Source organism: Tamandua tetradactyla, chromosome 7, assembly GCF_023851605.1.
Source record: "Tamandua tetradactyla isolate mTamTet1 chromosome 7, mTamTet1.pri, whole genome shotgun sequence".
Taxonomy (NCBI): domain Eukaryota; kingdom Metazoa; phylum Chordata; class Mammalia; order Pilosa; family Myrmecophagidae; genus Tamandua; species Tamandua tetradactyla.
Window position 1 is genome coordinate 75,122,853 of NC_135333.1, and position 12,379 is coordinate 75,135,231.

The 12,379-nt window shown below is 38.6% G+C and overlaps 1 protein-coding gene across 4 annotated transcripts in view; it reads left to right on the forward strand.

Moving 5' to 3' along the window:
• The first annotated feature begins 550 nt into the window (after positions 1–550).
• Positions 551–12,379, forward strand: part of CREBL2 (cAMP responsive element binding protein like 2) — a 28,997-nt gene continuing 17,168 nt past the window's right edge. The window contains exon 1 of one of the 4 annotated variants that reach the window (XM_077170108.1): positions 551–840. In XM_077170108.1, the coding sequence (XP_077026223.1) occupies positions 826–840 (15 nt within the window). In that variant the 5' untranslated portion in view covers positions 551–825. Of the gene's footprint in view, positions 841–3,900; positions 4,042–8,560; positions 8,671–12,379 lie in introns of those variants that run through there. The other 3 variants (XM_077170111.1, XM_077170110.1, XM_077170112.1) reach the window with 3 other exon arrangements.

The window sequence follows — 12,379 nt, forward strand, 5'->3', positions numbered from 1 at the left end:
CCAACATCTTGAAGAATTTCCAAAATTGTTTCCCAAAGCGGCTCCACTATTTTACATTCTTGGGGTTTTCTTGCTTTGTTGTGTGGGCTTTTTTTTTTCAGGTGTATGGTCCGAGAATTCAACCTGGGTCTCCCGCACGGAAGGCGAGCATTCTACCACTGACCACCCGTGCACCCTTGTTGTTGTATTTAATAATGACCCGTTAGGGTTTCCTCAGCGTCCGCAGACCAAACACCAATCGAGAGCCAGAAGCCCAAAGCCCTGCTTCCTCAAGACAGCCTCTAGCCGGCTCCAGACCTCCAGGCCAGGCCAGCGGCACCCTGAGACGTACACGTCCCGGCGCACTCTGGGAAAGCAGTTTCTTCCTGTCGCAGGCCCCTCCTCCTAGGAATTTGTAGGCAAGAGGAAAATTAGACGCTAAGGGTATGTGGATATTGTAGTTATCTTCCCCTAAAGCCTCGTAGCGATTGCAGTAAAGAAAACTACAATCCCCAGAAGACCGCGGTCCTACGGTGGCCGAAGAAGCTGTTCTGTGTGCGCAACGCTCCGCCCGCCCCTGTCCTCGCGGCTCCCAGGGCGTTGTAAACACACCCAGAAACTGTCATGGAGGGGGAGGAGGACGCGGCGGCGGCGAAGGGAGGCGTTTTGGGCTGCCTCCACGGTTCGCTCTGCCATTCCTGAACTGGTCCCTCGTCCCTGTGATTGTGGCGTCAGTGAAGCGAGCTGTTAGGCCAGAGGAGGGACCAGTCAGAACCATATCCCCTTCTTCCCCCGGGGTGGGGGCCGGGGGAGGGCGCGCCGGGCCGGGCCGGCCTGACTGCTGAGATGGATGACAGTAAGGTAAGTCGTGTGGTTTGCACTTTCAGCTTCCGCCGCCTCCGCCTGCTTGTCGCCAAGTGCCAGCCCCACTGCTGAACCTTACCTCGTTAGTGTATGCCAACACCCAAGAAACACCTGCGCTAGATGTTCTTGCACCTCTCCAGTTATTGCCCGATGCTAACTAGACAGGAATTCAGGGAACACTGGGGCTGCGTTTCTGCAGAAACAGCCCTCTCTGGAAATTTTTTTACTCAAAGGGCAAGCCTGTTTACCAGCTTTTCCAGGTAGTGTAAACCCTGGTCCTTGACAAGCCCATCGAGGTAAATGAAGAAACTGCTCTGCTTTTTCTTGTTGACCTCGCTGCTCCCGCCCCTTCTTTCTCCAGTTGACGACCTTAACTAGTGCACTATGAATTAGCTGTATTCCCCGTGATGATTCCTCTTTCTTCTCTCAGGCTCCTTAATTCAATGCTCCATTCATATAGTCAGTTCACTTCCCCTCTGAGTTATTTTCTGTGGTTGGTTGGAACATTCTGCTAAGCTCATGTTACTCTTTGGCCAGAGTCTGGAATCTAAGCTCCTCTTGAAAGCCTTCTCTGAGAAAAGTGGTGAATCCCTTCTTTTAACCTTTGTTAATATCCTACCACTATCTCCCTTTCCCTACCCAAATCACTTATCCCTGTAATTGTAAGATAATAGGTAGTATTTATAACAGGTCAACTCATAAAGTTTATGAATAACTTGTTCTTTAAGACTTCCTATCCACATGAAAATAGGGGCAGTCAGGGATTAAATTATTGATGTTTTAGGTCATTTAGGAAAGTGGACGCTCTTTAAAATTTGTGTAGAATCAGACTTCAGAAGTTTTTGAAGTGGAAATCAGTGCTTTTCAGACATCTGATTATCTACATTCTCTGGCACGCCCCGTCTTATAGCTGTTTCCTTTGCTTGGGTTCCCTTTTGTTCCTCCACCTAACTTGTAAAACATTGCTACTGCCAAGTTTGTTTTACCCCTTCTCAGAGAGATGGAAAAACTTCAGACTTCTCTGTGCTGCTTAGTTTATTCTACCTTATCTCCTTTTTTCCGTTCCTGCAAAAGACTTTGCAAAAAAGGAAAGCCTAACACAGTACTCTGGAATTGGGATTCACCTAGAGGAATAGATTGCTTGTGAAGTAGCAGATCCCTTCTAGTAGGAAGTGGTACTTCCAAGATAGAAGGAGCTCTGAAAGTTTTCCAGAAAAGAAGAAAATAATTTTCCCTAACAAGTCTTTTGCTAACTTGGTCTTTTGATGTCAATTTTGTAGTTAAATATGAATATTGTATCCATAATCTTTCCCAGAAAGTTATATTACTCTGATAGCTGTCTAAGGATGCTAAAATAACATATTCTTTCAATTCCTTAATTTGAGACTCTCACAGTATCTTCTATCTAATTTTTTTTTTTTTTTTTGCATGGGCAGGCACTGGGAATCAAACCCGGGTTTCCAGCATGGCAGGCAAGAACTCTGCCTGATGAGCCACCGTGGCCTGCCCAGTTGTTTCCTTTTGAGACCTTTGAAACTTTTAAGAACGTCCTCAAAGTTTTCAGTAATCCAAAATAAGTGCAAGAAAAATGCATAGGACTTTTGGTTATTTTACTTACCTATAAAATCATATAAGGGTTATTTCTAAAAGTAACAAACTATCATGGAAGTGATAATATTATTTTGCAAAAAAATCCTGAAGTTAAATTTCTAGGAGTAGACTCTCCATAATTTACTTCCTATAGAGTATAAATACTTTCCTACAGGGTACAAGCAAAGTGAATTCAGTTCTCATTCTTTATTACCATTGTTTTTAAGAGAATACTTAGAAATCAGAAATTTCTTAAATCATTAATGACTACTGTAACGAAAATCCATTTCAAATGTCTCTAGATGAATATTACCTCTGTGAAAATACTGCTTTCACTTTGAATGTATATCCTAGTTGTGAATGAGTAATATTTAAATGCAAGACTGGACCATTTCAGCAGTCAGACCGTGTGAAACAGCTCTGAAATAAGTCCTGAAATAAGAAAGGCCCAGTCCCTGCCTTTCTCTGTGCTTGAGTTGTTATAATATAGCAAAACTGTGAAACTTGTTCCCTCCTTGTTCGCGTACACACTCAGACACAAAACGCACCCTTTTTTTCACACTGCATATGGGTCATGGAGACTCTGGTTCCACTTTCTCCTGTGTAAGGAAAGGTGGTAGCGGCACCTGTGAGAGCATAGAGAATGACACACTAGCTGACAGCAAGGCCAGGGCAACAGGAAGAGGGAGAAGTAAGCAATTATAGAGAGGTAGTATTTGAATGAGCTGGTCAGGAAGCAAGCAGATGATGATGATGTGAGGACCTTCTTTTTTTAAAAAAAAAAACAACAACTATTTTTATTGATAAATCTTCACACACATACATTCCATACATGGTGTACAATCAGTGGCTCACAATATCATCACATAGTTGTGCATTCATCATCATGATCATTTTTTAGAACATTCGCATCACTCCAGAAAAAGAAATAGAAAAAACTCCTACATACCATATCCCTTACCTCTCCCTCTCATGACCACTAGTATTTCCATCTACCCAATTTATTTTAGCTTTTGTCTCCCCTATTATTTATTCTTTAGTTGTATATATTTTTACTCATCTGTCCATACCCTGGATAAAAGGAGCATCAGACATAAGGTTTTCAAAATCACACAGTCATATTGTAAAAATTATATCTTTATACAATCATCTTCAAGAATCAAGGCTGCTAGAACATACCTCAACAGTTTCAGGTACTTCCCTCTACCCACTCCAATACACCATGAACTAAAAAGGGATATTTATATAATGCATAAGAATAACCTCCAGGATAACCTCTCAACTCTGTTTGAAATCTCGCATCCACTAAAACTTTATTTTGTCTCAATTCTCTCTTCCCCCTTTTGGTCAAGAAAGCTTTCTCAATCCCTTGATGCTGGGTCCCAGCTCATCGTGGAATTTCTGTCCCATGTTGTCCAGGAGATTTACACTCCTGGGAGTCATGGGAGCTTCCTTTTTTAAAGATTCTGTGTTCTGAGTTGTTTTCAACAATGCCAGTAAGTTTGCCAAGAGCTCTCCACTCTCTTGTCATCAGCCTCTTGGAGTAAGAACAAGATAGACTGCATTGCAGGTGCAGCTTTGCTTCAAAACTTTCTAGCCCAGCCTAAGGTACTAGTTAGTAATGATTGAATTTAATTAGAACAGAGTAGTATTAAGGAGATTCCCCTAACATACTTATTAATCAGCAGTGTGCTCCAATTGAGCAGACCAGTTAAGAGAATAGAAATGCAGCAATCCCAGACAAGAGTAAATAGGAACAATAAAGCAAGATACAGATTAAGCATCTAATAGTGGGGGCTTGGGAAAGTGCTAAGTAGCAGAGCTCAAATACTGACTGGTTAGAGCCCCAACTGGGATGATTGGGAAGGAAAAAGATCTTGGCTAAGTTACTTAAACTTTCTGAACTTCCATTTCCTTATCTATTAAATGAGAGTACTGTCTTCCTCACAAGACTTTGGTGTTGATTACAGATGCATATAAAATATCAAGTATAGAATCTAATACATAAGAGGCATTCAAAAAAAGTGTCATCATTATTATATTCCCTAGCAGTGACTTCCTTGGTACTTAGCACAGTGCCACAGGCACCGAGAGGCTAGCTTAGTCATTTCTTAAGTATATGCTGTTGTATCACACCTGCAGCTGTGTTTATACCCACCCTACCCTTTGCTCCCGACTAAGTCCCAAAATGGGACAGGGACGGTGGGATAGGACATGGGATGAACTTAAACTCTGCCTTTATCTATTGGAGTGTATGAGAAAGATAGTCTCCTGAGCCCACCTGCATGCTCATCACTAGGAGAAAGTGCTTGTTTTGATGAAAGCCCTTCTCCCTGACCTGCTGCATTCAATTACAGTGAAAATCAAAATGTGTTGTTTTCAAAGGCTTTGACCATAGCAAGAGCTTCTTAGTTTCTTATTTAATATTTAACTTTTATCTTTATTAAATAAATGAATGAACACATTGAATTATCCTAAACCAGATACCTTCCTGCCACAGGCTATATACTGGTAAATGACTACCACACTGTATTGCCCAGCCTGACAGTTTAGGGCATCATGTCCCAGTTGGGAGACTGATGAGAGTGGGCCAGCCACTGGCCATAGTATGCTAATATGGTTCCCTATTCCCCTCCATATTCCTTTTTTTTACCTTGTGTTACACATAATTACCTGGGAATGAAGTTTTTTATACCTCCATGTCCCTTTTTCTTCAATCTCTTCTGTTGAATTCATTTGTTCTAAGTAGTGCTGATTCTCACTAAAGTTTTAACTGGGCCAAATAATCTCTTTGATATTCTCAAATATGTCCTTTGGCCTCAAATTGGTACCTTAGCCATCCTCTGCTACAGCTGGAGCTATCCTCCTTGGACAGTGTCTCACAGCTCAGACATTTTCTACTTTTTCTGTCCTCCTACTCCATTAATGCTTTTCACAGGACCAAGACAAAAGAGCCAGCTAATGTACTAAACAGTTCTCTGATAGCAGATATTAGTGTGCTTCCTTTCCAGTCCAGGTTCATGTACATTTTAACTAGGTATCTCTATAGTTAGTTAATCCTAAGGAGTAATTTTAATATATAGAAACCAATTGAAATCTAAGTATAAATAACCTTGTTCAGAATGTTTGGCTCACCATTTAATGCCCTGGCTACTAAAGCAAATACCATGCAATGAGTTGGCTTTAAAAAATGGAAATTTATTGGCTCACAGTTTTTAGGCTAGAAATTTAAAATCAAGAAGTCATCAAGATGAAGCTTTCTCCCAGAAAACTGTGGCATTCTGGGGCTGGCTGCTAACAATCCTTGATCCTTGGCTTTTCTGTCACATGGCAGTTCACGTGGTGGCCTCTCCTGGCTTCTTCCTTCTCTTCTGGGTTATAACGATTTTCAGTTTCTAACTGCTTCCTCTGTTTTTCTCTCTTTGGCCTTCCCTATAAGGCTTTCAGTAATAGGATTAAGAACCATCTTGATACAGATGGACCAAACCTTAACTGAAATAACCACATCAAAAGGTCGTATTTACAAATAATCTCTGATATTAAAGTCAGAATAGTGGTTGCCCTTGGAAGAGAGCAAGGGTAGTTATTAAGAGGCAGCATAAGAGAGACTTCCAAGATGTTCTATTTCCTTACTGGGTGGTTATGTTTACTTGGATATGTTCAAGTTGTGATAATGCATGGAGGTATATGCTTATAATTTGTGTGTTTCTGTGTGAATGTTTTACTTCAATAAAAAAAAAAGGTTCTATTTACAAGAGTTCATACCCAAAGGAGTGGATTAAGTGTAAGAATATAGTTTTCTGGGGTACATAGCTCTAAAGCACCACACTTAAGATTTTCAGAAAAGTGTCTTTCTTTAATTTAATCATTAATTCATCCAACATTTGTTGGGCACCAAATATGTACCAGGCATGTTGCTAAGAAGTAGAAATACGAAGATGAATAATAGTTTGCAACTGTTTTCGAAGAGCTAATACTTCAATGGGATAGCAGACATACAGAAAAATAATTATAACATAGTAAGATAAGAAATGAGGACAAATCGAGGCAAAATTCTTTGGGGCACTAAGAATGAATGCTTTATTGGGGATGTTAGAGGTGAGTTCACAGAGTAGGAGTAAATCTGTAAGAATGAATAGAGTCACACACACACACACACAATGAACAGGAAAGAGGGAATAGCCTGGACTAAAGTATATTGCATAGGAAAATAAGTATTTAGGTACAGCTAGAGCAGGGATTTGCAAACTTCCTGTAACGGACCAGATAGTAAATATTTGTAGGCCATATGATCTCTGTTGCAGTTACTCAATTCTGCCATTGTAGCATGAAAGCAACCATAGGCAATATGTAATGAATGGGCAGGGCTGTGTTCCAATAAAACTTTATTTACAAAAACAGGTGGTAAGCTGGATATGGCTCACTGTCTAGGCTTTAGTTTGCTGACCCCTGTGTTAGAGCGTAAGGCACAAGAAGGGGTGTGGTTGGAGACAAGGATGGAACAACAATTGGGGGCCAGATAATGATGTGCCTGACAAGTTAGGCTGAGAAATTTAGGTTAGTATTTTTCTGTGTGGAATGAAAAAGAGACCTGCTGACTCAGAATCTGGGGATGGGATCTGAGAATTTTAATTTTAATAGGCTTAACAGTGGTAGTGGCTTTTATGCTTATTAAAGTTTGAAACCAAGGGAATAGATATCAGGGAGCTGTTGAAGGATTTTAAAACAGGTAACAAGATCAGATTTGTGTTGTTGAAGAAGGAAAGCCAAAGATAGATGGAAAATGGATTAGGATAAAGGTGTGACAAGAAGAGAGACAGGTGGTCATATGACTTGAATTAAAATCTCAGTTCTACCACTTTCAAGCAATAATGATTTTGGACAAATTATTTAATCTCCTTAAAACTTAATTTCTTCACTTACAGATTTAGTGTGTTAACAATGAACTGATTGAATTGTTGTGAGAATTAAATGTAATATATATATGTGAGGCCACCAGAACATAGTACATAATAGGTTCCAATACATGCTAGTCCTTTCTGAATCCTCAGTAACTCTTTTAGATGGTTCAGAAGAAAGGCCTGCACTGAAGACCGTTAAGACTATTAGTGTATAAGACTATAAGAGATTATAAGCATGTAGGTTGTGGTTGAAGAATATGGAGAGAAGAGAGAGCTAGAGAAACCAAACCCCAGGGAACTCTAATATGTACAATAGAGATTTGAGGAATAAAATTCATAAAAATATCCTGAGAAGTAAATGTCAGAGATCTAGGAGAATGGAAATTTCTTTCAGATCTTTCAGTTGGCTGCTGTGTTACCAATCTAAGGAAGAAGAGAATTGTCAAAAAGGAACTCAATGTAAAGTATGAGATGCTACAGAAAAAAGCTCAAATAAATTAAGTAGCAAAAAAGTATCCATTGGACTTGGAAAGCCTGAGATTGTTTATAAACCTAGCAAGAGCAGTTTCAATGGAGTGGTGGGGAACAGGTGATTCTTATCAAATCATTTTGCAATCGTTTCAGGCATTGCCAATATGTGTATATAGTATTATATCTAAATGAAGTTATAGTTAGATCTAGCTTCAAAAAGTAATTGCTGTTTGGGGGGGGGAGGCACAGAAAGGAGAGACAGGAGTTGACTCTCTACCTCTCCTTTCTCCTGTTGACTAGAAAAACAGACTGAAAGGTTAGCAAGCAGAAAGATGAGATTAGATTTTCTCATTTTTTGCAAATCTGGTAAATAAGAGAGACAGTCTAGCCTACAGCTGTGAAAGAAGTTATGGATGCCTTTGCATCAAATAAAAATGCAACTGCTTGTATTTTTTTTTAAATATTTTTATTGAGAAATATTCACTCACATGCAGTCTATAAATGGTATACAATCAGTGGCTCACAATATCATCACATGGTTGTGTATTCATCACCATGATCATTTTTAGAACATTTGCATCACTCCAGAAAAAGAAAAAAGAAAAAAATCTTATACATCCTATAGCCCCTTACCCCTCCCTTTCATTGACTACTAGTATTTCAATCTACCCATTTTTTTACCCTTTATCCCCCCCATTGTTTATTTATTTTTATCCTTAATTGTTTACTCATCTGTCTATACCCAGGATAAAAGGAGCAACAGACACAAGATTTTCACAATCACACGGTTACATTTTAAAAGGTATTTAGTTATACAGTCATCGTCAAGAATCAGAGTTACTGGAAAACAGCTCAACGGTTTCAGGTACTTACCTCTAGCCACTCCAATATACCCTAAATTAAAAAAGGGATATCTATATAATGTATAAGAATAACCTCCAGGATAACCTCTCAACTCTGTTTGAAATCTCTCAGCCTCTGAAACCTTATTTAGTCTCATTTCTCAATCTCATGACGCTGGATCCTGTCTCATCCCAGGAGTCCTGTCCTAGTTGCTAGGGAGATTTACACCTCTGGGATTATGTCCCATGTTGGGAGAAGGGCAGTGAGTTCACCTGCTGAGTTGGTTTAGAGAGAGAGGCCACATCTGAGCAACAACAAAGGTTTTCAGGGGGTGACTCTTAGGCATAATTATAAGTAGGCTTAGCTTTTCTTTTGCAGGAGTAAGTTTCATAGGGGTGAGCCCCAAGATCAAGGGCTTGGCCTATTGAATTGGATGTCCCCACTGCTTGCAAGAATATTAGAACTTCCCCGGATGGGGAAGTCGAATATTTCTTCCTTTTCCCTAGTCCTCCAAGGGGAGTTGACAAATACTTTTTTATTCTCTGCCCTATTACTCTGGGATATATTGCAGCATCACACTAACCTGTACAAATCACCAGGATCTCATGCCCTATTCAAGATTCCATGTAATTATGGTGTTAAAATAAACTGATCATATAAATTAAATTAGATAATGTGCTACCCAAAATATAAATTTTGCACCAAATAAACATCCCTTCCTTGGGTCTCACAGAGAAGTTGAAGTTTTAAAATATGGACCATATCATCCTTTACTCTGTATTCTGATTTACCTTAGTCCTATCCAAATCAGCTTCATTCATATCTCTGGTTAAGTCTGATCATTTGTTCACCTTTTTAAACAGTTGGTGTATGGGATAATGCTAACTTTCATAGATTGAGTGCTCTACCTCAGTCTCAGGTGTTGCATACTTACCTGAAGTTTCAGGTAATGTAAGGTTATACTCAAATAGCTTGGTATCTCAGAGTTTAGAAATAACAGTTACAACTCCTGAAAATATATGACTGCTGTAAGAGCTTACAATCTAAGATCCCTTACAAAAGGCACAGAAAGGAGAGGCAGTAGTTAACTCTCAATTCAAAGATGCCTACCTCTCCTTTCTCCTGTTGACGAGAAAAACTCACTGAAAGGTTAGCAGCAGGTAGATGAGATTCGATTTTCTCACTTTGCAAATCTGGTAAATAAAAGAAGAGTCTAGCCCACAGCTGTGAAGGAAGTTATGAGTGCTTTCACACCAAATGAAAATGCAGCTGCTTGGTTTTTGTAAATTTTTCTTTAAAGTGGTAAAGAGCAGTAGCTGGGCACATTCATATCTATCTTGTTTTTCTCTAATCACTGACAGATAACTCTTCACTTTATGTTTTTAAAAGAAAAGTAAAGCACACCCTCCTGCTGTTTTCCATTTTAGCTGAGGCTGCTGGTACCACATCATGCAAATACAATAATCCTTTTAGATATAACTATTTGAAACTTCTATGAGTTGCCTTAAAAGTTGAAACATCAGGATGTAAATAAGTGGAAAAGGGTGATAAAATAATGAGAGTTCTAGTTTTTCAGCGTTTATATCTCTTACCAGGGAGCATTTCTTCACAGCTTCTGTAAATTGGTGGTGTTGGTAGTGGTATCAATTTAAAACACTTTCAAAATATTAGTAATTTCTTCTTTTCATGTATTCATTCAATTACTAGTCTTTAAATAAATTCCTCCTCAGTGCCTATCTCTGTGCTGGATACTGTGGAAGTTGCAAAAGAAGTAGAAAAGCCTCTGTGCCTGAGGAGCTAACGCTGCTTAGGGGAGATAAAACTTACATGAGACTACTAAAAAACAATATAACATACGAGCATATACAGTATAATATCAACTATATATTCCAGACAATTGAAGAAAAAAAATGATGGGCAGAGAGTGGGTGTTAGTGAGAGCTTCAGAGAAAGAATGTCCCTGAAGCATAATATTTGTCCTTTGGATGGTGGAGGGTGAGGGGAGGTGAGAACAGTTAGAGAAGTGGTGTGTATAGGTAGGAATGCAGGGGGATGGGTTTCAGTGGCCAGGTCCTTAAGGAGTCATGGGCACGGCTTGATAAGGATGGTGCCTGCTGGGAATAATGAAAGAGAAATTTGACTTAGTGAGGGAGTGCCTAGAGAAGTCTGAATAGTAACTCCCCAAAAGATAAGTCCATGCACTAGTCCCTGGAACCTTTGAATATTACCTCAAATGGCAAAAAATGTGATTAACATCTGATGCTAATTCACTTTGCTAGTATTTTGTTGAGTACTTTGCATTTATATTCTTAAATAATGATCTGTAGTTTTGTTTTTTATGATATCTTTTGTCTGGTTTTGGTAACAAGATAATTCTGGTCTTATAGAATGAATTGAGAATTTTTCCCTCTTTTATTTTTTTGGAGGTTAGTAAAGGGTTGGCGTTAATTCTTTAAACATTTAGAATTCACCAGTGAAGTCACCTGGACCTGGGCTTTTCTTTGTGGGAAATTTTTAAATTACTAAATGAGTTTCTTTCCTTGTTAGAGTTATATCCAGATTTTCTATTTGTTCTTGATTCAGTTTTGGTAGTTAGTGTCTTTCTAGGCACTTGTCCATTTATTCTAGGTTACTTAATTTGTTGATATACAATTGTTCATAGTATTCCCTTATAATCCTTTTTATTTCTGTAAGGTTGGTAGTAATACCCCCCCCCCCCTTCAATCCTGATTTTAGTATCTTGAGTATCTTTTCTTTTTTTCTTGGTCTACCTAAAAGTTTGTTAATTTTGTTGTGATCTTTTCAAAGCACCAACTTTTGATTTTGCTTTCTCTGTTGTTTTTTTATTCTCTATTTTGTTTATCGCCACTCTAATCTGTATTTCTTTCCTTCTGCTGGCTTTGTATTTACTTTGCTTGTCTTTTTTTCTAGTATCATAAGATAGAAGGTTAGGTTATTGATTTGAGGTCTTTCTTTTTTCCCTTTTTTAATATAGAAGCTCTCTCTGAACTCCCTCTGTGTGCTACTTTAGCTGTACCCCATAAGTTTTGTATGTTGTGTTTACCTTTTCATTCATTGTGAAATATTTTCTAATTTCCCTTGTAATTTCTTTTTTGACCATTGATTATTTAGGAGTATCTTTTGGTTTTTATCTGTCATGTTGATTAATTACTGATTACTGTATACTATGATATAATTATATGATACAGTCCAGGTTCTTACTTTTGAAAACCATGGCATCTAGTGTTAGCTTTTTTCAAAGGAGAAAGTGTTAAAAATAGGTAGTTAACAGAAAAGCAAGACCTTCACTTATAGTTGCTTATAATCAATAGTCTTTAACATTTCTAACATATAATGAAGACAGACTTAGTACTGTAGAGTCCCTACTGAAATCAAACATCTCTAATTTCCTACCTTTTTGAAAGACATTCTTTTTGGAGGGAGAGAGTATCAATGACTGGTGGTGGAGATAGGGACACGGGCCTTCTCAGTATTTCTCTTCGGGCCACATTCAAGAGCAAAAGGCCTAATATCCCCAAGCTCATAAATGTGTTTTGGGAGGCATAAAGAAGTAAAATGGATAGTGGGTAAAGAGGTACACTGTTTTAAAGCCAACTACTTAAATTGCATATGGCTCTATGCCTATATCAAGACATTGGAAGAAAAAAAGTTAAAATTTTGAGTCATTTTTGTAGTTTTCTTTGGAGTTTATGTTGGGACGTAAAACTTAG